This window comes from Schistocerca nitens, chromosome 6 (assembly GCF_023898315.1).
Source record: "Schistocerca nitens isolate TAMUIC-IGC-003100 chromosome 6, iqSchNite1.1, whole genome shotgun sequence".
Classification (NCBI taxonomy): domain Eukaryota; kingdom Metazoa; phylum Arthropoda; class Insecta; order Orthoptera; family Acrididae; genus Schistocerca; species Schistocerca nitens.
The window spans coordinates 51,817,133-51,842,169 of NC_064619.1; the positions used below are offsets into that span (position 1 = coordinate 51,817,133).

The following is a 25,037-nucleotide window of genomic DNA, read 5'->3' on the forward strand; positions in this document are numbered from 1 at the left end:
TAATGTGTTAGCTTATTGATGTAGCTACATGGTCCAGTCAGACAGTTAATGCAGATATGTAATGGCAGCCTCAAAAACGTTAATAGAAACCACCTCTGAATGATTCCTATATAGTAGACATGGTACATTCCAATGCACATTTGCACAGTACCAAAAACAGCTGCATGCTAGACATACCAAGGTACAAACACCTAAGTCTGAAGATGTGTAATAAACTACCACAATCAGTAAAAATCCATACTCTAAGTAAATTTAAAGTAATATTAGGGATATTGTTTAAAAATAAGGCATATTATTCAGTGGAAGATTATCTTCAAAGCAACTTGAAGGACATGTGTAATGAGGAACAATCCCTAATTACCAGGAATTAAGAGTATCATAGCTGTGTACTTATTCAGATCACATGTGTAATCATAATATTCATATATGTAAAATATAGATAAACCGCATACAAAGATATGCATGAAAACTAGCTCTTGAGTACAGACTGCTCGCTAATTATACACGAATTGCTACTTGTCACAAGCAGATACAACAATAAATAGATAAACATGTAATAAATAGATAATAAAGAAATAACAAGTAAGCTAATGTAAAGATCTGTATTTACTGTGCTAACGACAATTGGCGAGTGACAATGAGCAGTCTAGTACTTGGGGACAGTTTTTCATGCGCCATCCTGCATAATGTGAAACTGCAAGAAAGAGTGTGTATATGCTGATATGGAATGGAAGAGATGGTATATTTACTCATATATAATTGTGTAGTTGTGTACAACTATAAAAGGAAAAAAGATAGATTGCTACTCACTGTTAAGATGACACATTGAGTTACAGATACGTACAACAAAAAAGCTATTACACATTTAGCTTTCAACCAAAGCCTTCTTCTGAAAAGGGAAAACACACACACACACATTCATTCACAAAAGCAAGCTCACTTCATGCTCACATGACCACTATCTCTGGCAACTCTGACTGGAACATTGAATGGGAGCAACTGTCTGGAGTGGGCAGGAAAAGGAAAGGATAGCAGGGTACAGGTGGGGGGAATAGTGTGGAGCATGTAAGGCCTAGATGGAGGTATGATAGTACTGTCACCAGGCACAGTGTCGGGAGGCTGTGGGACAAGGAGGTGCGAAATGAGGGGAATGGGGAGCAAAAAGAGAGAGCAGCAGGGAAGGGGATAGACAGGTGGTGTGTTGGCAGAGAACAGCGCACAAAGAGGGTGAGGGAACGTGAATAGTGAGGAGGTGATAGGACAGAGGGGGCAGAAACAGTTATGTGGAGGGTGTGGGGACAGTAGGTTACCATAGGTTGAGGCCAGGATAATTTCAGGAGTGGAGAATGTGTTATAAGGATAACTCTAAACCACACAGTCTGGAAAAGCTGGTGGTGGAGGGGAAGGTCCAGATGCCCCAGGTCGTGAAGCAGCCATTGAAATCAAGCATGTTATGTTCAGCTGCATGTTGTGCCGCAGGTTGGTTTGCTTTGCTCTTGGCCACAGTTTGATGACGGCTGTTTCACAGGCGGCCCAGCTTCTGATAGGGTGGAACAGGCTGTGATGGCAATGGAACTGCTGAGAGAATTGGTTGGGCAGATCTTGCAGCAGGTCTTTCACAGGGATATGATCCCTATGGCAAGAGATTGATATTGGTAGTGCCATAGAAATGTACTGGCACATTGTAGAGGTTGGGTGGGCAATGGAACACCACTTTCATAGGAATGGGAAGGATCTTGGGTAGAATGTCCCTCAGTTCAGGCCATGGTGATTGGTAATCAAAGCCCTGACGAAGGATGTGGCCCAGTTGTTCCATTCTGCGATGGTATTGGGCAAAGTAGGGGGCACTCCTTTGTAACTGGTTTTTGGAGTGATAGGAGGGTTGGGGGGTGTGGGTCAATGACATGGGAGATCTGTTTGTGGTTTTGGTCTGAGGGATAGTGCCTGTCTGTGAAGGCCTTGCTGAGACCCTCAGCACACTGGACAAGAGTTTTTGTCATTGCAAATATGCTGTTCCAAGGTGGCCAGACAGGATGGGAGGTTTTATTTGTGTGTGGTAAGGATGGCAGCTGTCAAAATGCAGGCACTTTTGGTGGTTAGTGGGTTTAATGTGGACAGAGGTGTGGGTGGAGCAATCAGAGAGGAGGTAGTCAGTGTGCAGGAAGGTGATATGCTGGGTTGAGGAGGACAGGGTGAACCAGATGGTAGAGAAGGTTTTGAGGTTGTGAAGGAATGAGGATGGCATGTCTTGGCTCTGAGTCCGGATCATGAAGATATCATCAATGAATCTGAGCCAGACTAGGGGTTTGGCATTTAGGGAGGCTAGGAAGGTCTCATCTAGTTGGCCCACAAAATGGTTGGCACAGGAGGGTGCCATGTGGGTGGTCATGGCTGTGTTGCAGATTTGTTTGTGTATCTTCCCTTTAGAGGAGCAGTAGTTGTAAGATAGATAAAGTTAGTAAGGTGTATGAGGAATGAGGTAGTGTGTTTGGAGTCCAAAGGATGTTGAGAAGGTTGTGTTCAATAGCAGCAAGACATCTGCATGAGGGACATTGGTGTATTGGAAAGTGGTATCAGTAGTGATGAATAGGGATCCAGAAGGTGTTGGTCCATGAGGCCTAATTATTTCAGTAGGAACACAATAACCAGCTACAATGGGGCATCCAGGATCATTGGGTTTGGGATTTTGGGGAGCATATAGGTGTGTGTGTGAGGTGTCATTGGGGTGAGGAGGGAAATTGATTCAGGGGAGAGGTTCTGGGAAAGGCCAGTGGCTTTAAGCAGGGATTTTGGGTTATGTTGAACTCCAGGATGGGATCACTCTGGCAGAGTTTATGGGTGGAGGATTCAGATAATTGGCAGAGACCTTCTTCCAGGTAGTCACTGTGATTCATAACAACAGTGGTGGAACCTTTGTCTGCAGTTAGGACAATTAGGTCAGGATTTGTTTTGAAGTTGTGTATGGCTGTCCTTTCTTTTACTGAAAGGTTGGTTTTCTGAGAAAGGAATCTGGGAAGGATGGCGAGGCCAAGTTGGAGGTGAATTCATGGAAGGTGACCAGGGGGTGGTTAGATGTGTGTGTGTGGGGGGGGGGGGGGAGGGGGGGGGGAGATCACCATTGGATAGTGGTATAAACTGGGAGGCAGGGTTCAATGCTGGGATTAGATTTCCTTTGGTTGGAGGGATTGGTGGTAAAATTTGTTCCATTGCAGGGGTTGGGAGAATTAGAGCAGGTCTGTGACAAATCCAAAATGATTAAATTTGAGTTTAGGGCTAAAGGTGAAACCTTTGGATAGGACTGAAACTTCTGTTGGGCTAAGGGTTTTACTGGATAGATGAACAACAGTGTTCTGGGATGTTTCAGCTCTGGATTTGGTGGAGTGTTGGTAGGGAGTTTTGGGGGTTGTAACAAGTTGAAAAGGTGAGCTAGGCAGGGTCTGTGTGCTATGAGAGGTTAATGAGGAAGGATGCTGTCGGAAGGATAGGTGTTGGATGGTGATGCCCAGAGGTGGCTGTAGGATCCCTGAATATTGGGTAATTTATGGAGGTGATGTCTGGAATGCTCCTCCAGGTGCTTGAGACCAAGGGATTCAGTTTCAGATTAGTGATTTATGTAGCAGTGATTGTATATTAGGATTGTCTTTCATAGGGAGCAGAGGTTGTTCTGGGATGCCTGTGCTCTGGTGATGTGTTTTTGCAGTACTAGGTTTGTGAGGACTAGGGACTGGCGGAATCAGAAAATATGAAGAACATTGTGAAAGGAGGAGTTAGTTCCAGAGAAAAGAATTTTTATGGCTAGGCCATTGGGAAGGATTCCATGGTTTTGACAATATTTAAGAAACAGAATGTGGGACTGTGTTTTAGCCGTGGAAAGGGATACTTTCTGAACTGGTGCAGAATGCTGGAGCAGGGGTCCAATGTGACAGGCATGGCGTAAGGGAAAGTGGAATGATACGGAAGTGGGCAAATGAAGGAAAATGAAATGTGAGGGTAGCAGGATAACAGAAAAGATGCATAAAAAATATGAAAAGACATGCAAAATCACACAGCGATATATAAATATGCACAAATTTGTAAAAATAGCAAAATGTGTGAAACTGTGTAAAAATACACACAAATACATTAAAAACATACAAAAACATGGGAGAAAGGGAATGCAAGAGGTATGGGAAATGTGTGTATTGGATAAGGGAAGAGGATGGGAAGGGGGATTGGTTAGGTCGAGGATCACAGGTTTGTGTGGCACAGGTAGCTGTAGGAAATAAAACATGAAGATATGTGATGATGAGGGAGGATGTGGGATCAATAGGAATAATTATAATTATTGGTGGGGAGAATTTGGGGCATCAACAGTCCACATGGTCACATGACAGTGTATTGGGCACGGATGAGTACGTTGATACAATGTGGCTTGTGGGTGGAGGGTGTGGGGACAGTAGGCTACCATAGCTTGAGTCCTGGATAATTTAGGTATGGAGAATGTGTTGTAAGGATCATTACCATCTGCGCAGTTTAGCAAAGCTGGTGATGGAGAGGAGGATCCAGATGGCCCAGGCTGTGAAGCAACCATTTGAGTCAAGCATTCTGTGTTCAGCTATCTGTTGTACCACAGGTTGATCTACTTTGCTCTGGGCCACAGTTTGGTGATGGCTGTTCATCCTTGTCGACAGCTGGTTGGTAGTCGTACCAGTATAAAAAGCTGTGCAATGATTGCAGCAGAGCTAGTATATGACATGGCTCCTTTCACAGGTGGCCAAGTCTCTGAGGTGTAGATGGAGCCATCAGAGAGGTGGTCACTTCCAGGAAAGTAGCATGTTGAGGAAGACTAGGCGAAGCAGATTGAATGGAAAGTGTTGAGTTTTTAAGGAACGAAGATAGAGTGTCTTCGCCCTGAGTCCAGATCATGAAGATATCATCAATGAACCTGAACTAGAACGAGACTTGGGGTTTGGTGTTTTGGAGAGCAGTGAAGGTCTCCTCTAGATGACCCATTTAAAGGAGAAGTAGCTGTGAGTTAGGATAAAGTTAGAAAGTTGTTTGAGGAATGAGGTGGTGGATCTGTAGCCTGAAGAATGTTGAGAAAGGTAGTGTTGAATAGCGGCAAGACCGTGGGCATAAGGGATGTTGGTGTATTGGGAAGTGGCATCAACAGTAACGAGTAGGGATCTAGAAGGTGAAGAGGTGGTGATGTTGGGAAGTCAACACAGGAAGTGGTTGGCATCTTTGACATAGACTAGATTGCAGGCAATTGTTTCGAGGTGTTGGTCAGTGACAGCCAAAATTCTTTCAGTGGGGGCATAATAACCAACTACAGGGGGTGTTCAGGTTTGTTGGGTTTGGATTTTGGGGAGCATATAGAGGAGATGTTCTGGGAAGAGCCTAAGGCTTTAAGCAGGGATTGGAGGTTATGTTGGACTTCCAGGATGGGATCCCTCAGCAGAGTGTAGAGGTGGCGAAATCAGATAATTGGCAGAGGCTTTCATCAGGTATTCATTCATATTGACAAAGGTGGAACCTTTGTCTGCAGATAGGATGATTAGGTCAGGATTTGTATTGAGATTGTGTAATGCTGTCCTTTCTTCTGCTGAAAGGTTGGTGACCTAGGGAAGGATGTTACCTCAGACCTAGTCCTCAACAGATTTCCCGTGCCATTTCTCCACACATCCCCCATCTTCCCACCATCCCAACCCCTTGCCATAGGTATCATATCTTTGTGGGAGACCAGCTGCAAGACATACTCAATCCACCCACTAAGCAGTTCCAATTCCACTCCTGTCGCAGACCTGTCCTGCCCCATCAGAGTCTGCACCACCTGGAAAGGCAGCCATGTAATATAGTTGCTTAGCTGCAATCATTGCAAAGCGTTTTTTATTGATATGACTACCAACCAGCTGTCCACAATGATGAGTGGCCACTGCCAAACTGTGGCCAAGAGCAAAAATAGACCACCCTTTGGCACAACGTGCAGCTGAATATAAGATGCTTGATTTAGTGGCTGCTTTACAATCTGGGCCATCTCGTACCTCCCTCCTCTACCAGATTTTCTGAACTGCGCAGATGGGAGTTACCCTTACAACACATTCTCTGCTCCAAAAATTATACCGGTCTCAACCAACAGTAACCTACTGTCCCCACACCCTCCACCCAATAGTTTCCTCCCCCTCTGTCCTATCAGCTCCTCCCTATTCACATACACTTTGTGTGCTGCCCTGTGCCACTGCACTCACCTCACCTGTCTTCCCCTTCCCTGCTCCTCTCCTTTACCATTTCCTGCTCCTGCCACCTTCTCCTTCCCACTTCCTTGCCCCACAGCCTCCCGATGCTACGCCTGTTGCCAGCCATCCCCTACTATCCCTTCCCCTTCCTCTTCCCCTTTCCTGCACCCTCCAGATTGCTGGTTCTGTTCAGTGTGACAATTGCATTGTGGTCCAAGCTGCCGGAGATAACGGTCATATGTGCATGAGATGTGCTTGCTCGTCTGAATGAATGTGTGTTGTTTTTCATTTTCTGAAAAAGGCTTTTGCTGAAAGCTAAATGTGTATCAGTCTTTGGTAGGAATAATCCTAAAAATACGAGCTTCTATGAATTGTGGAGATGGGAACCCTCCCTGTGATGTATTCTTTGTTCCCATATTTTTGAGAAGAACAAGACTGTATAAGATAAAGATGCCACTCAGACATTTATTCAAAATGCGGAAAGCTTAAATCTGGATGTAGTACTAGGATTCACACCTAACTCTACCGATATTAATTTACAGTGTGCATTTGTTTACCTCCTGATCCTTCTATAATACTGTGTGAGTGACTATTTATTTTTAAACCCTAACAGTCCATTTAAGACTAAGATTTTTCAGTACGTGGAAGAGCCCTGTGATGGCTATGATAAGGGAATGTGTGGATACCCTATGATGGCGATGATGAGGGAATGTGTGGATAAAAGCTTCCAGTCACTGAATGCAGAGAAAATAGTTATTTCTTTAACCATTAGCAGCTTAAAATATCGGTTGCCCATTCTCAAAGAATTGTATGCATTCTAGTTTATTGTTTTACATATTTTCCCAGAAACTACTGATGTATTTACAAGCAATAATCATTAAATTCAAGAAAGGACCTTTATCCAAATATTTCAGTTCATTGCTGACTGGATACAAATGGCATACACTTGGAGAGCTTTCAGAAGATTATCACAGAGGATGCACTATGAGAGATATAACAAAATTATTGGAATCCAAAATAAGATAACTTGTTTTCCATTACAATAGAGTTGTTGTTGTTTTTGTACTGTTGTTGTCTCTTCTCTATCGTGTGCAAGACTCTTCATCTCCGAATAACTATTGTGACCTACATTCTTCTGAATGTGCTTACTGTATTCATCTCTTGGCCTCCCTCTATGATTTGTACCCTCAACACGTCCTTCCAATACTAAATTGGTGTTCCCATGATCTCTCAGAATGTGTCCTATCAACTGATCCCTTCTTTTAGTCAAGTTGTTCCTCAAATTTCTTGTCTCCCCAGTTCTATTCAGTATCTCCTCATTAGTGATGTGATCTACCCATCTAATCTTCAACGATCTTCTGTAGCAGAGCATTTCAGAAGCTTCTATTCTCTTCTTGTCTAAGCTGTTCATCATCCATGTTTTCACTTCCATACATGGCTCCACTCCAGGCAAATACATGCAGTAAACTCTTCCTAATACTTAAATCTATATTCAGTGTTAACAAATTTCTCTTCTTCAGGAACACTTTTCATGTCATTGCCAGATTGCATTTTATATCCTCTCTACTTCGGCTGTCAACAGTCATTTTACTGCCCAAATAGCAAAACTCATCAATTACTTTAAGTGTTTCACTTCCTAGTCTAATTCTCTCAGCATCACCTGATTTAATTTGGCAGCATTCCATTACCCGACTTTTAATTTTTGTTGACATTCATCTTGCAATCTCTTTTGAAGACATTATCTATTTCATTCAACTGCTCTTCCAAATCTTTGGAGTCTCTGACAGGATTACAATGTCATCAGCAAACCTTATAGTTTTCGTTTCTTCTCCATGAACTTTAATTCCTACTCCAAATTTGTCTTTGGTTTTCTTTATTGCTTGCACATTGTAAAGACTGACTAATATTTGGTATAGGCTACAACTCTGTCTCACTACCTTCTCAACCACTGCTTTCATTTCATGCTCCTCGAGTCTTATAACTGCCTTCTGGTTTCTGTACAATTTGTAAATGACCTTTTGCCCCCTGTATATTACCTCAGCTACTTTCAGAAATTTCAAGTGGGTATTCCACTCAACTTTGTCAAAAGCTTTCTCTAAGTATACAAATGCTGTAAACATAGGTTTGCCTTTCCTTGACCTGTCTTTTAAGAGAAGTCATAGGGTAAGCATTGGCTTGCATGTTTCCACATTTCTCCCCTTCTTGAAGTCAGAGGGTATTTCACCTCTCTCATGCACCTTACTCACAAGATGGAAGAGTTTTGTCATGGCTGGATTTACCAAGGCTTTCAGTAGTTCTGACAGAACATCATCTACTCCAGGGACCTTGTTTTGACTGATGTCTTTCATTTCTCAGTCCAATTCTTCTTGCACTCTTATATTTCGTCTCTCGTCTTTATCTACATCCTCTTCCCTTTCTATAATACTGCCTTCTAGTTCATCTCTCTTGTATACATCACCTGTATATTCCTTCCACCTTTCAGCTTTCCCTTCTTTGCTTAGCACTGATTTTCCATTTGAGCTCTTGAATTCATACTGCTGCTTCCTTTTTCTCGAAACACCTCTTTAATTTTCCTGTAAGCAGTATCTATCTTCCTCCTAATGAAATATGCCCCAAAATCCTTACATTTAAGTTCTAGCCATTGCTGCTGAGCCATATTACGTTTCATGTCAGTCTCATTTTTAGATGTTTGTATTCCCTTTCACTTGCTTCATTAACAGAATTTTTATATTTTCTCTTTTCATCAATTAAATTCAATATCTCTTGTCATATCCAAGGACTTCTAGCAGGCCTTACCTTTCTACCTATTTGATCCTTTGTTGCTTTCACTGTTTTGTCCCTCGAGGCCACTCATTCTTCTACTTCATGTCTTTCCTCTGTTCTTGTCCATTGTGGCCTAATACTCCTTCTGAAATTATCAACAACTTCTGCTTCTGTCAACTTATCCAGGTCCCATCTCCTTAATTTCCTATCTTTTTTGCAGTTTCTTCAGTGTTAATCCACAGTTCATAATCAATAGATAGTGGTCAGAGTCCGCAGTTGCCCCTGGAAATGTCTTACAGAGTAAAATAATCTGGTTCCGAAATCTCTGTCAGACCATTATGTGATCAATCTCAAACCTTCCGGTGTCTCCAAGTCTCTTCCACATATACAACCTTCTTCCATGATTCTTAAACCAAGTATTAGCGATGATAAAATTATGTTCTGTGCAAAATTCTACCAGGCAGCTTCCTCTTTCATTCCTTTCCCACAGTCCATATTCACCCACTGTTTTTCCTTCTCTTCCTTTTCCTACTATTGAATTCCTGTCCTCCTTGACTATTAAATTTTCATCTCCCTTAACTATCTGAATAATATGTTTTATTTCATGACACGTTTTTTCACTCTTTTCATCATCTGCAGTGATAGTTGGCGTATAAATTTGTACTACTGAGATGAGCATGGGCTTTGTGTCTATCTTGAGTACAATAATGCGTTCACTTTGCTCTTCATAGTAACTTAACTGTGTTCCTATTTTCTTGTTCATTATTAAACCTACTCCTGCATTACCCCTATTTGATTTTGTATTTATGACCCTGTATTCTCCTGACAAGAAGTCCTGTCCCTCCTGCCACTAACTTTGCTGATTCCTACTACATCTAAGTTCAATGTACCCATTCCCTTTTTTTTTTTAATTCCTGATCTGTCAGCTTGATTAAGGGATTTCCCACACTCTGACCTGTAGAATACTGGTTTTATTTCTCCTGATGACAACATCCTCCTTAGTAGTCCACACCCTGTTTTCCCTCAGAAGTTTTTTTATGCAAGAGAATGCCATCACCATTTAACCATACAGTAGAGCTGCATACCACTGAGAAAAATTATGGGTGTAGTTTGCCATTACTCTCAGCTGTTTGCATTACCAGCATGGCAAGATCATTTTGGTTGATGTTACAAGGCCAGGTCAGTTAATCATCCAGACTGTTGGCCCTGCAATTACTGAAAAGACTGTTACCCCTTTTCAGGACCCACACGGTTGTCTGGCCTCTCGACAGATATCTCTCCATTGTAGTCACACCAGTGATACTGTTTTCTGCATTGCTGAGGCACACAAGCCAACCCACTGATGCCAAGGTCCATGATTCATGGTGGCTGGGAAGGGGAGGAGGGGGGCATGAATGGACAGTAGATTTTCCAGCAAATAAACAATAAACAACAAGTTCCAGTGATGATGCATGGAATGTCTAGTTGAGTCGAAGTTTACTGTAATACCTCTTTTGTAGTGAGTTTGTAAGGTTCCAAAATACAGGTGCTAACTGCCAGTTTTGTGTGTACATCGCTTCACAGGTCGCGCATGGAGTTACTGCTTGATTTGCCCACTAGAGGCCACCTGGCCTGCCAATATGACAGCTGTTGCGTGCACTGCCTGCTGTCTGCATTCCCTGTTGGAACTAATTACTATACAGGCCAGAGTGCAAGGCTGTGTTGGCCATATATGTATCGTTAATTGTCTTTTACCTTGCCTTCTGTGTGCATGTGTGGGTGTACAGTTAGAGCAATAATTTTCAGTGTTCTTGGGTTAAAACACTTTTCGGAACGGATACGGTTATTGGTCTTTTGAGCTTAATTTTCATGCAAGCAATGTTAAATCTCTTCTCGAACAACAGCAGGCACTGACTGTTAGTATTTCCAGTTTAGCGACTATATTGGCACAACCTGTGGTCCCAACAACAACGTATTTTCCGCCATTCCCTGTATACAACAATGCATCAGAAGGCTGGGATGCTTACAAAAAATGCCAGGCTTTTGGGATAACAGACGGAAACTTCTACTAGTCCCTGTTTTTGTCATGGATTTCACCTTGCATGTATCAGTTGTTGTGTCAGCTCATCCCCTTACAAGAACCTTGAAGTCTTTCTTTAGATCAGATGTGTGATTTACTTTATGCTTATTACTGTAGACGTACTCATGTTATTGCTGCTTGTGTGGAGTTTTACTGCTGGCAAAAGTTGCCAGAACACTCATACACAGTATGGGAAGCAGAAAAACATGGACTTAGCCATTGTAATTTTGTGTCAAATGTTCATAAAGAATTCTATGCAGGTCAAATGGTTTGTGATGTAATTACATGTTTTGCTCCTGGTAAGGAAGTTTTAGAGTGAGGTCTACAGTGTGAAAATCCTATGCTTACAGAAGTATAAAACATAGCTTAGTCATTTGAAGTTTCATGGGCTGCAGGTAGTCAAATAGAAGCCTGGTCTAAAGTTTCAGAAATCAGTTCCTCTCTAAACCCCCCCCCCCCCCCCTCCAAAGCCTTCAGTCAGTTTGAAAGAGAACGTACTGCTTCATTCAACACAAACAGACAACATGTCCCAAGTACTAGGCAACATGTAATAGGTGCCATAAGAAAGGACACATTGCTTCTGTATATAACTCCTTTCTAAACTTGAATGAACATGAAATGAACGTGGGTGTGAATAGTGTGTCAGCAGTGATGGTGTCTCAAAGAAAGTAATACACTGAAGTGCTTGTCTTAAATCATTGAGAATGCAAATGAACACGGGTGCAGCAGCAACATTGTTGAATTGTCAGGCTTATGTGGTTGTGGGTTATCCCCCTCTGACTCCAGCATCATAGAAGCTGATGAATTACTGTATAACAAACAACAGATTCCTATTCTAGGACAGTTTTCTGCACCTGTGGCTTACAAGGTCATGGTTTGTTCATTAACATTCCTGGTTGTGGACAATGCTTACATGGAAAATCTGTTTGGTTTGGATGCATTTAAACGGTTTGGATTCTCCATTTATGATGAAGTGCATTTGGTTTCTGATCAAGTCCCATATCAAAGGTTGGAGACTCTCTGTGGAAATTTCCTCTCATTTTCTCCAGGGCTGTGTTGTGCAGCAGAATTTCTGGCTCATGTTACGATAAGACAGTCTGCCAGCCCCATTTTTTCCAGACCTGCCTGGTACCGATAACTTTACAGGATTAAATAAAAGCAGAATTAGATGATCCCTTGGTAGGATTTGACCTATTTATTCCATTGAATTATCAGCACCACTGGTGATAGTCAAAAAACCTACTCGTAAATTATGCCTCTGCAGTGATTTTAAAAAATCTATTAATGCACAGTCAATCTTTGACACCTATCCTTGGCTGTGCCATGATGAGCTGTTAGCAAAATTATCGGAGGGGGAGGGGGCATTATATTTCAAAGATTGATTTAGCAGAGGCATATTTACAGCTGCCACTCATGAGGAATCTAAACTCCTTCTCATTATTAGTACCCTGCTTGGTCTTTATCAATACCAGCATTTGCCTTTTGGTGTGACAAGTGAACCAGCTGTTTTCCTATGCTTTTTCAAGCAACTTATTGCATCAGTTCCAGGCTGCATCAACTATTTAGATGACATAGTAGTCTCTGGTGCTTCTACAGGGGAACATTTGCAGAACCTGGATGCTCTGTTTTCTGTTTTAGAGTCTGTAGGGTTGAAGTGCAATTTGAACAAGCTACAGTTTATTTATTTGGGTTTTGAAGTGTTGTGTGTTGGCAGCAAACTATTGCACCAGCATATTAATGCTGTTGCTGCGTTGCCACACACCATGTCTGTAAAGGACTTACAAGCCTTTTTAGACAAAATAACTATCACAAATTCATACCAGATGGTGCTGGCACAACCACTGCACGCATCATTACGTAAAGATGCTACTTCCTACTGGTCACTGGCTTATGACTGGGCATTCAAGTTGTTGAAATTGAAGCTGCAGTCAGCCCCTTGTTTGGTCACTTTTCAGCCAGGCCAGCACCTTGTGTTAGCCATGGATGGTGTGTCAATTTGGTCTTGGTGGCATCCTTGCTCAAAGGTATGTGGATGGATCTAAACGCTCTGTTTCATATGCCTCTAAATCCTTAAATTCAGTGCAACAGAATTATTCACAGATAGAGAAAGAGGCTTTGGAGATCGTGTTTGCTCTAAAAAAATTCCATGTTTTTATGTATGGGTCTTAAGTTTCACCACCTGATCACATAACACAGACCACTGATGTCTCTTTCTAACCCTTCGGCATTTTTTCCAGTCAAAGCCGCACATTGCTTACAGTGGCGGACTCTTTTTGTGTCATGATATGATTAGGAGATACATTTTTGACCTACGGTTCAACAGGTGAATGCTGACACCTTATCACATTTCCCGACTTGTCCAGATCCAAAGTTTTATAAAGAGGAATTGATTTATTTTCATTTAGTTGTGGAAGCTCAACATGCCATTGTTGGATTTCAAATCACTGGAACTAAAATTTTGCATTCGTAGCCACGGATCCTGTTTTAAGTAAAGTTGTTTCTTTTGTGTGACATCACTATCTGGAACAAACTTCCTGGCTGTGCTTCTGATCATTTGATAAATTAATTTGCATTATAAAATTGTCTTTCTGTTTGGGAAGGACACTGCTGTTAGCTACAGAGGACACTGCTCTCATGGTTGCAGTCCCATCCACTCATTGGGATGAAGTTATGCGTTTATTGCATAAATACCACTGGGGTGTACAAAAGTGTTTTCACACAGACATGTTTTTTGGTCAGACATTGATTGGGAAACAGCGCGAGTTGTTGCAGCCTGCCCACAGTGTGCTTCCCACCAGGCAGCTCCTCATGCTTCTTTGTCACTGTGCCTGGATCCTCAGTAGCCTTGGGAGCAAATTCATGTAGATGTTGTGGGCCTTTTTTTGAATTCCTTCTGGTTGTTGTAATTGATGCTTGTTCTAAGTTTCCATATATGGTGCACTGTCTGCCTTCTTCTGCGGCAGCAACAATGTCAGCTTTGTCCAAAATTTTTACAGTGGAATGTATACATTAGTTACTGACAACAGCCCCTGTTCATATCTCTGGAATTCGAAGATCTTTGTAAAAAAAAAAGTGGCATTCACCATGTCATGGCTCCTCCTTTCCACCCTCAGTTGAACAGGGAAGCAGGACAACTACTATGACCATGTAAGACTCTTATGAAAAAATACGCTTCAGATGTGTTGTTGGAAGTAGCTCTTGACTGGTTTCTCAGGTCGTATAGGTTCACCTGTGTTGACGATAAGAGTCCAGTAGAGTTGTTGCATGGTTGCCAGCCCTGGACACTGCTATGTCTGCTCCAGCCAACCCCTGGCCATCCATTGGCACCGGTGCTGCATTGCTTCTGGCCTGGCACAGCTGTTTAGGCTTGCAGGTTTGGCTGTTGGCAGAAATGGGAGCCGGCGGTAATCATCCACATGACTGAGGGAGGCCATTGTAACACGTTGAGCAGCTATGACTTGGCGTGGGCGCGGGTGTTCACCGGGTGCCTAGCCATCTCCCACATTGCAGTCGGTGCCTTCACCTTCTCCGCCGCTGTTGTCAGTCTCTTCATAACTGTCTCCTATGTGTAGGACCCTGTCTCTCACACTGTTACAGCCGAAACCTCCACCACAGCTGCCTCCATCAAAGCTGGCACTGCCTTTTCCACCCATAGCTGCCACGTCTTTCCTTGTGGTTGATGTCAGATGTGGGAATGGAAGTTGTACTAGTGTCGCATGTCCTACCATATGGGCTCTTACAGGGGGGCGGGTGCCGCACCTGTCCGTGCTTGCCCCATTTTCAACTCTACTCACTAGTGGCAGCACGTCGCATAATGGAACAACTTACGTTGACCACAAAAGATGTGGATGTGAGCACAATGCTCACTTCTTCACAAAGGAAGAGGACTGCTGTAACTAACAATTTTGTTTGTGTGCTGCTTCATACTTCAGATATAAGTTTGTGCTTGATTTGCCCACTAGAGGCCATCTGGCCTGCTAATACAACAGCAGTTGCATGCACAGCCTTTCAGCCTTGCCCCCGGTTGGAACTAATTACTACATAGGCCGGAGTGCAAGGGTCAGCTGTCCACTTGTGTATTGTTAATTGTATTGTATCTAGCCTGTGTGTGTACTGTCCGAATAAGAAAGTACAGTGTTCTTGGGTGAGAACAGCAGATGTGTGGTGTTTGAAAGTCTTGCTCTTAAATTGCAACAGGTACGTCCTTAATCTGCCGCTCAAACAACTATCCATTGACTAGATATATGGGATGTGCAGAAAACACTTTCTTCCAGTGCAGTACGTTTGGGTGTCACTATTGAAAGTGAGAATTTGAAGTGTTGTTGCTATTTCCTTTCCTTTACTGACCAGTCCTTTCCCTTCCTAGATTTGTCTCTTGGATAAAAAAATTGAATTTCCCATTTTTTTCATTTTACTTCTTACAAATCTTTTTCTTGGTTTCATGTTGTTGTATTGCTCCATGAAGAGAAATGAGATTTAATTTCTAACATAAGTGAATTCAATATGCTACCAATCTTTTTTAAGTAAAGTATTACTGTATTAGGGTTTGTGTATAGTTGTAGTCCTCATCAACAGTATTCTTTAATTACATGTATGTAGAACATCTCAGTGATATTTATGTTGCCGGCTGAATTTCACACTGGTATCAAGGCCACAGAAGTGCAAGGTGCATGTGGAATAGAATGATAGACAAATACTGAATATGTGTACATCAGTCATTCATGAGAAATACATCTGACAACTGATTTATACATGCTAGAAAGTGTAATTCAATTTTAGGGTGATGTAAACAGATAGTTATTTTAGAAAAGCTGCTAACTTGTATTCTCAAAGATTACTTTATTTTATAAATAAAGTAAAATATTACAATGAATCCATAAGTTAAGTTCATTATTAATTGCACATAACTCTTAATATCCTTATCATCCCGAATAAAGGTTACAGATTTATCATATACCTTTATTTAAATAAAGGTTAATGAAATGAGAGGTTCTGTTTGTTAAATCATTTTTCTTTTCATTCTAGGAGGAGTCTCTGTATGAATACAATGCACGCAACCAGATAACTCTTTGGGGACCTAATGGAGAAATATCTGATTATGCTACCAAGCAGTGGTCAGGTGAGACTTGTAGATAGCTGAATTCTATTAAGAAAGCTCTGACATGTATGAAATTACTGAAGAGTCTTTAAATTTCCAGGGATTGTCTCTCATTACTACGCACCGAGATGGCAATTTTTTATAGAATCTCTCAATGATACCCTTTTAAACAATGTAACATTTAATATCACAACATTTAGGGAAGATCTTTTCAGCCAAGTTGAAGAGCCATTTACATTAGATACTTCAGAATTCCCCGACACACCACAAGGTAAGTGGCAGCAATTAGTTTCTTTCTGAATTGATCATCTAAAATCAACAGTGATGGTGCAGCTGTTATTAATATTATTTCACTTGATCAGTATGGTGACGGTGAAGGTGGTGGTAATGAAGATGGTGATAGAAGATATTTACTGCTATATTGAAAAAAAAATGAATGCAAATAAATACAGCATAGATACTAACAAGATGAAGCAAAATTGAACTACTGTATACTCAACCCACAGATTGCCTGTTGACTTCTCTTTAAGATTCTTTGCTCGATGTTTTGTCAGCATGAGTGGCTTCCATTGTTAAAACTTCATGCCCCCCCAATTGCTGGTGACAGCCTGGAGCTCATGGCCGCAGATTGTATTATGTACCTGGTGTGCCAATGTCCGAGGGCTTTTCCATTGTCATTACTGCTGTTGTTCTCCCCTTACTACTTGCAATGACTTTTGCTTTATATCAAGAATCCAAGATGGCCTCCCACCAAGTGTGCTTCGCCACGACCAGTTTCTTCACCTGTTCCAATCTGCAATACTGCTTATCTTCTGTGATCCTAGTGTTGATAGATTGTCCAGTTATTCCAACATAGACTTTCTCCATGCACAAGGTACACAATATATTCCCAACATTGCAAGTGGATCCCTTGTCATCTTTGCCAATCTTAGACACTCTCTGATAATCTTTGTCAGCTTATAAATAATTTTACACCATATTTGCGCAATATACAGCTGATTCTGTCCATCACCTTGGGCATGTATGGCGGTAAGGCCATACTTCATGTTTCTTCTTCCAATGTGTCACTTTGCAGAGTGGAAAGGTGCATTTATACAGGCCATAAAAATTTCATATTGCAGGTAGTATATCATGAAACTATTGTTCGGCAGTATTGTAGCCACATGAATTGCAGCTACATGTACTCAACTTTACTGCCTACTATTGCCTGGTAGCGTTTCCAGTAACACATTTCTGGACCATTAGCGTTTACAAGGGGCCATGCTGTTACCACTAAATGGATAAACGTGAGCTCGCGAAACTGAGTGCAGTCCTATTGCTTTTGCATCACTCAAGAAATCAAGTTGAAAAGAACAAAAGAAACCAGGCTTTGAGTATGCATTGCTCTTTAGGTAAGCAGAACGCTCCAGAAAATTTAATTAGTGAAATGGGGCTGGATACATACCTGTTCCAGAATTTTAACAGAATGGTGGAATACGATTTTGAATATCTCATACAAATAATTTGTCTGAGAATTGCTAATATTGATGCAAATTTAAGGCAGTGTACATCGGTGACAACCTGATTAGCAATCACTTTCAATTTTTAGCTACTGATGATTTACACAGAACTTTAGTGTATTTCTTTAAAGTTCACTATTCTTCAATAAACCTCATGGTATCAGAAGTATGCAACACCCGGTGGGTACATCTTGAGACAGTATGAAACTTGTGGCAGCATTTCCACTCTTCCAATGCAAATTTTGTATCTCATATTTAGCATAGGTATGAAGATTTTGAATTTTTTTGTATGCTTCATCAAATGTGATTGTGAGCTCATGAGCAACAGCTAACTGTTATTTCATATTGTAATCTTAACGTACAATCATTTCGACATCTCATAGATCCAGTAGTAGATGAATCACATTTATAAAATTCTCAATTCTCTCGTTACTCTACTTCTACATTACTGTATACAACAAATTTACGACAACAAACTACTACAAAACAAGTGACTTTTTCTTAATTTATTTATTTATTGGGTTTTAGGTGGTATCCACCTATTAACAAGCATTTATACATTTTAGAGGTTAAATGTAATCGTCTGTCTTAAAACTGAAATTAAATATTAAAGTGATAAACATGTATAAATGGGTAAATACACAGATATCCCCCCATGAACCATGGACCTTGCCGTTGGTGGGGAGGCTTGCGTGCCTCAGCGATACAGATGGCCGTACCGTAGGTGCAACCACAACGGAGGGGTATCTGTTGAGAGGCCAGACAAACATGTGGTTCCTGAAGAGGGGCAGCAGCCTTTTCAGTAGTTGCAGGGGCAACAGTCTGGATGATTGACTGATCTGGCCTTGTACATTAACCAAAACGGCCTTGCTGTGCTGGTACTGCTAACGGCTGAAAGCAAGGGGAAACTACAGCCGTAATTTTTCCCGAGGACATGCAGCTCTACTGTATGATTAAATGATGATGGCGTCCTCTTGGGTAAAATATTCCGGAGGTAAAATAGTCCCCCATTCGGATCTCCGGGCGGGGACTACTCCGGAGGACGTCGTTATCAGGAGAAAGAAAACTGGCGTTCTACGGATCGGAGCGTGGAATGTCAGATCCCTTAATCGGGCAGGTAGGTTAGAAAATTTAAAAAGGGAAATGGATAGGTTAAAGTTAGATATAGTGGGAATTAGTGAAGTTCGGTGGCAGGAGGAACAAGACTTTTGGTCAGGTGATTACAGGGTTATAAATACAAAATCAAATAGGGGTAATGCAGGAGTAGGTTTAATAATGAATAAAAAAATAGGAGTGCGGGTTAGCTACTACAAACACCATAGTGAACGTATTATTGTGGCCAAAATAGACACAAAGCCCATGCCTACTACAGTAGTAAAAGTTTATATGCCAACTAGCTCTGCAGATGACGAAGAAATAGATGAAATGTATGACGAGATAAAAGAAATTATTCAGGTAGTGAAGGGAGACGAAAATTTAATAGTCATGGGTGACTGGAATTCGTCAGTAGGAAAAGGGAGAGAAGGAAACATAGTAGGTGAATATGGATTGGGGGGAAGGAATGAAAGAGGAAGCCGCCTTGTAGAATTTTGCACAGAACATAACTTAATCATAGATAACACTTGGTTCAAGAATCATAAAAGAAGGTAGTATACCTGGAAGAATCCTGGAGATACTAAAAGGTATCAGGTAGACTATATAATGGTAAGACAGAGATTTAGGAACCAGGTTTTAAATTGTAAGACATTTCCAGTGGCAGATGTGGATTCTGACCACAATCTATTGGTTATGAACTGCAGATTGAAACTGAAGAAACTGCAAAAAGGTGGGAATTTAAGGAGATGGGACCTGGATAAACTGAAAGAACCAGAGGTTGTAGAGAGTTTCAAGGAGAGCATAAGGGAACAATTGACAGGAATGGGGGAAAGAAATACAGTAGAAGAAGAATGGGTAGCTCTGAGGGATGAAGTAGTGAAGGCAGCAGAGGATCAAGTAGGTAAAAAGACGAGGGCTAATTGAAATTCTTGGGTAACAGAAGAAATATTGAATTTAATTGATGAAAGGAGAAAATATAAAAATGCAGTAAATGAAGCAGGCAAAAAGGAATACAAACGTCTCAAAAATGAGATCGACAGGAAGTGCAAAATGGCTAAGCAGGGATGGCTAGAGGACAAATGTAAGGATGTAGAGGCTTGTGTCACTAGGGGTAAGATAGATACTGCCTACAGGAAAATTAAAGAGACCTTTGGAGAGAAGAGAACCACTTGTATGAATATCAAGAGCTCAGATGGCAACCCAGTTCTAAGCAAAGAAGGGAAGGCAGAAAGGTGGAAGGAGTATATAGAGGGTTTATACAAGGGCGAAGTACTTGACGACAATATTTAGGAAATGGAGGCAGAAAGGTGGAAGGAGTATATAGAGGGTTTATACAAGGGCGAAGTACTTGACGACAATATTATGGAAATGGAAGAGGATGTAGATGAAGACGAAATGGGAGATAAGATACTGCGTGAAGAGTTTGACAGAGCACTGAAAGACCTGAGTCGAAACAAGGCCCCGTGAGTAGACAACATTCCATTAGAACTACTGATGGCCTCGGGAGAGCCAGTCATGACAAAACTCTACCATCTGGTGAGCACGATGTATGAGACAGGCGAAATACCCTCAGACTTCAAGAAGAATATAATAATTCCAATCCCAAAGAAAGCAGGTGTTGACAGATGTGAAAATTACCGAACTATCAGTTTAATAAGTCACAGCTGCAAAATACTAACACGAATTCTTTACAGACGAATGGAAAAACTGGTAGAAGCCGACCTCGGGGAAGATCAGTTTGGATTCCGTAGAAATGTTGGAACACGTGAGGCAATACTGACCTTACGACTTATCTTAGAAGAAAGATTAAGAAAAGGCAAACCTACGTTTCTAGCATTTGTAGACTTAGAGAAAGCTTTTGACAATGTTAACTGGAATACTCTCTTTCAAATTCTGAAGGTGGCAGGGGTAAAATACAGGGAGCGAAAGGCTATTTACAATTTGTACAGAAACCAGATGGCAGTTATAAGAGTCGAGGGGCATGAAAGGGAAGCAGTGGTTGGGAAAGGAGTGAGACAGGGTTGTAGCCTCTCCCAGATGTTATTCAATCTGTATATTGAGCAAGCAGTAAAGGAAACAAAAGAAAAACTCGGAGTAGGTATTAAAATTCATGGAGAAGAAGTAAAAACTTTGAGGTTCGCCGATGACATTGTAATTCTGTCAGAGACAGCAAAGGACTTGCAAGAGCAGTTGAACGGAATGGACAGTGTCTTGAAAGGAGGATATAAGATGAACATCAACAAAAGCAAATTAGGGAATTAGGTTAGGAAATGAGACACTTAAAGTAGTAAAGGAGTTTTGCTATTTAGGGAGTAAAATAACCGATGATGGTCGAAGTAGAGAGGATATACAATGTAGACTGGCAATGGCAAGGAAAGCGTTTCTGAAGAAGAGAAATTTGTTAACATCAAGTATAGATTTAAGTGTCAGGAAGTCGTTTCTGAAAGTATTTGTATGGAGTGTAGCCATGTATGGAAGTGAAACATGGACGATAAATAGTTTGGATAAGAAGAGAATAGAAGCTTTCGAAATGTGGTGCTACAGAAGAATGCTGAAGATAAGGTGGGTAGATCACGTAACTAATGAGGAGGTACTGAATAGGATTGGGGAGAAGAGAAGTTTGTGGCGCAACTTGACTAGAAGAAGGGATCGGTTGGTAGGACATGTTTTAAGGCATCAAGAGATCACAAATTTAGCATTGGAGGGCAGCGTGGAGGGTAAAAATCGTAGAGGGAGACCAAGAGATGAATACACTAAGCAGATTCAGAAGGATGTAGGTTGCAGTAGGTACTGGGAGATGAAGAAGCTTGCACAGGATAGAGTAGCATGGAGAGCTGCATCAAACCAGTCTCAGGACTGAAGACCACAACAACAACAACACAGATATAACCATTTGAGACAATATGTGGCTATGTGTATGCATGCGAGCTTTCGAACAAAAGCAAAATGTTATTTAACTTTTTATACCTGGGATCCACAGTCATGTAGAACTTTATAAAAGACATCATATTTACGCCAGTGACTGTAACACTTTCTTTATTTCATGATTGCAGTTTCGGCCTTAGGCCATTATCAAGTGAAGATGTTATGGCTATTAGGCCGTGTCAATCTAAAATGAGCTGACACCTTTATATGTCATTGTTTTTACCATTAAATACATTGGTGATGCTGTTACATAGTGCGAGCACACATATCCATATGTCATACATATGGATATGCCTGTGAGTGCATATATGACTAGTGATGGGCCAACGAACATGAGTGTCTACCGACTATGTTGTTGTATGACATATGGATATGTGTGCTCACACTATGTAACAGCATCACCAATGTATTTAATAGTAAAGACAATGACATATAAATGTGTCAGCTCATTTTAGGTTGACATGGCCTAATAACCATAACATCTTCACTTGATAATGGTCTAAAGCCAAAATTGCAATTGTGAAATAAAGAAAGTGTTACAGTCACTGGCGTAAATATGATGTCTTTTCAAAATGATATTGTTTTTGCTTAGATGTGTCACTGCAGCACTATCAGTGAGAGAAGTAGGAAACAAAGGTGAGAGCGAGAGGGAAGCCTTTACATACAAGGACAGAAATAGAACTTTCGCTCCAATATGAAATATTGGTGCAGGTAAGCTACTACAAACAGCTTAGTGAATGCATTATTGTGGCCAAGATAGACACAAAGCCCATGCCTACTACAGTAGTACAAGTTTATATGCCAACTAGCTCTGCAGATGATGAAGAAATGGATGAAATGTGTGACGAGATAAAAGAAATTATTCAGGTAGTGAAGGGAGACGAAAATTTAATAGTCATGGGTGACTGGAATTCGTCAGTAGGAAAAGGGAGAGAAGGAAACATAGTAGGTGAATATGGATTGGGGGGAAGGAATGAAAGAGGAAGCCGCCTTGTAGAATTTTGCACAGAACATAACTTAATCATAGATAACACTTGGTTCAAGAATCATAAAAGAAGGTTGTATACCTGGAAGAATCCTGGAGATACTAAAAGGTATCAGATAGATTATATAATGGTAAGACAGAGATTTAGGAACCAGGTTTTAAATTGTAAGACATTTCCTGGGGTAGATGTGGATTCTGACCACAATCTATTGGTTATGAACTGCAGATTGAAACTGAAGAAACTGCAAAAAGGTGGGAATTTAAGGAGATGGGACCTGGATAAACTGAAAGAACCAGAGGTTGTAGAGAGTTTCAGGAAGAGCGTAAGGGAACAATTGACAGGAATGGGGGAAAGAAATACAGTAGAAGAAGAATGGGTAGCTCTGAGGGATGAAATAGTGAAGGCAGCAGACGATCAAGTAGGTAAAAAGACGAGGGCTAATAGAAATCCTTGGGTAACAGAAGAAATACTGAATTTAATTGATGAAAGGAGAAAATATAAAAACGCAGTAAATGAAGCAAGCAAAAAGGAATAAAAACGTCTCAAAAATGAGATCGACAGGAAGTGCAAAATGGCTTGTCCAAACTAGTTATCGTCCATGTTTCACTTCCATACATGGCTACACTCCATACAAATACTTTCAGAAACGACTTCCTGACACTTAAATCTATACTCGATGTTAACAAATTTCTCTTCTTCAGAAACGATTTCCTTGCCATTGTCAGTCTACATTTTATATCCTCTCTACTTCGACCATCATCAGTTATTTTACTCCCTAAATAGCAAAACTCCTTTACTACTTTAAGTGTCTCATTTCCTAATCTAATTCCCTCAGCATCAACCAATTTAATTTGACTACATTCCATTATCCTCGTTTTGCTTTTGTTGATGTTCATCTTATATCCTCCTTTCAGGACACTGTCCATTCCGTTCAACTGCTCTTGCAAGTCCTTTGCTGTCTCTGACAGTATTACAATGTCATCGGCAAACCTCAAAGTTTTTACTTCTTCTCCATGAATTTTAATACCTACTCCGAATTTTTCTTTTGTTTCCTTTACTGCTTGCACAATATACAGATTGAATAACATGGGGGAGAGGCTACAACCCTGTCTCACTCCTTTCCCAACCACTGCTTCCCTTTCATGCCCCTCGACTCTTGTAACTGCCATCTGGTTTCTGTACAAATTGTAAATAGCCTTTCGCTCCCTGTATTTTACCCCTGCCACCTTCAGAATCCCCCCCATGAACCATGGACCTTGCCGTTGGTGGGGAGGCTTGCGTGCCTCAGCGATACAGATGGCCGTACCGTAGGTGCAACCACAACGGAGGGGTATCTGTTGAGAGGCCAGACAAACATGTGGTTCCTGAAGAGGGACAGCAGCCTTTTCAGTAGTTGCAGGGGCAACAGTCTGGAGGATTGACTGATCTGGCATTGTAACATTAACCAAAACGGCCTTGCTGTGCCGGTACTGCGAACGGCTGAAAGCAAGGGGAAACTACAGCCGTAATTTTTCCCGAGGACATGCAGCTTTACTGTATGATTAAATGATGATGGCGTCCTCTTGGGTAAAATATTCCGGAGGTAAAATAGTCCCCCATTCGGATCTCCGGGTGGGGACTACTCAAGAGGGCGTCGTTATCAGGAGAAAGAAAACTGGCGTTCTACGGACTCAGGTCTTTCAGTGCTCTGTCAAACTCTTCACACAGTATCTTATCTCCCATTTCGTCTTCATCTACATCCTCTTCCATTACCATAATATTGTCCTCAAGTACTTCGCCCTTGTACAAACCCTCTATATACTCCTTCCACCTTTTTACCTTCCCTTCTTTGCTTAGAACTTGGTTGCCATCTGAGCTCTTGATATTCATACAAGTGGTTCTCTTCACTCCAAAGGTCTCTTTAATTTTCCTGTAGGCAGTATCTATCTTATCCCTAGTGACACAAGCCTCTACATCCTTACATTTGTCCTCTAGCCATCCCTGCTTAGCCATTTTGCACTTCCTGTCGATCTCATTTTTGAGACGTTTGTATTCCTTTTTGCCTGCTTCATTTACTGCATTTTTATATTTTCTCCTTTCATCAATTAAATTCAATATTTCTTCTGTTACCCAAGGATTTCAATTAGCCCTCGTCTTTTTACCTACTTGATCCTCTGCTGCCTTCACTACTTCATCCCTCAGAGCTACCCATTCTTCTTCTACTGTATTTCTTTCCCCCATTCCTGTCAATTGTTCCCTTATGCTCTCCCTGAAACTCTCTACAACCTCTGGTTCTTTCAGTTTATCCAGGTCCCATCTCCTTAAATTCCCACCTTTTTGCAGTTTCTTCAGTTTTAATCTTCAGATCATAACCAATAGATTGTGGTCAGAATCAACATCTGCCCCAGGAAATGTCTT

The 25,037-nt window shown here is 41.3% G+C and overlaps 1 protein-coding gene across 8 annotated transcripts in view; it reads left to right on the forward strand.

Annotated features, from left to right (window-relative positions):
• The window catches only part of LOC126262725 (alpha-N-acetylglucosaminidase), a 367,572-nt gene that overhangs the window by 321,748 nt on the left and 20,787 nt on the right, over positions 1-25,037 (forward strand). For all 8 annotated transcript variants that reach the window (XM_049959519.1, XM_049959518.1, XM_049959521.1 and 5 more), the window contains 2 exons: positions 16,063-16,156; positions 16,236-16,406. In XM_049959519.1, the coding sequence (XP_049815476.1) occupies positions 16,063-16,156; positions 16,236-16,406 (265 nt within the window). The remainder of the gene's footprint in view (positions 1-16,062; positions 16,157-16,235; positions 16,407-25,037) is intronic.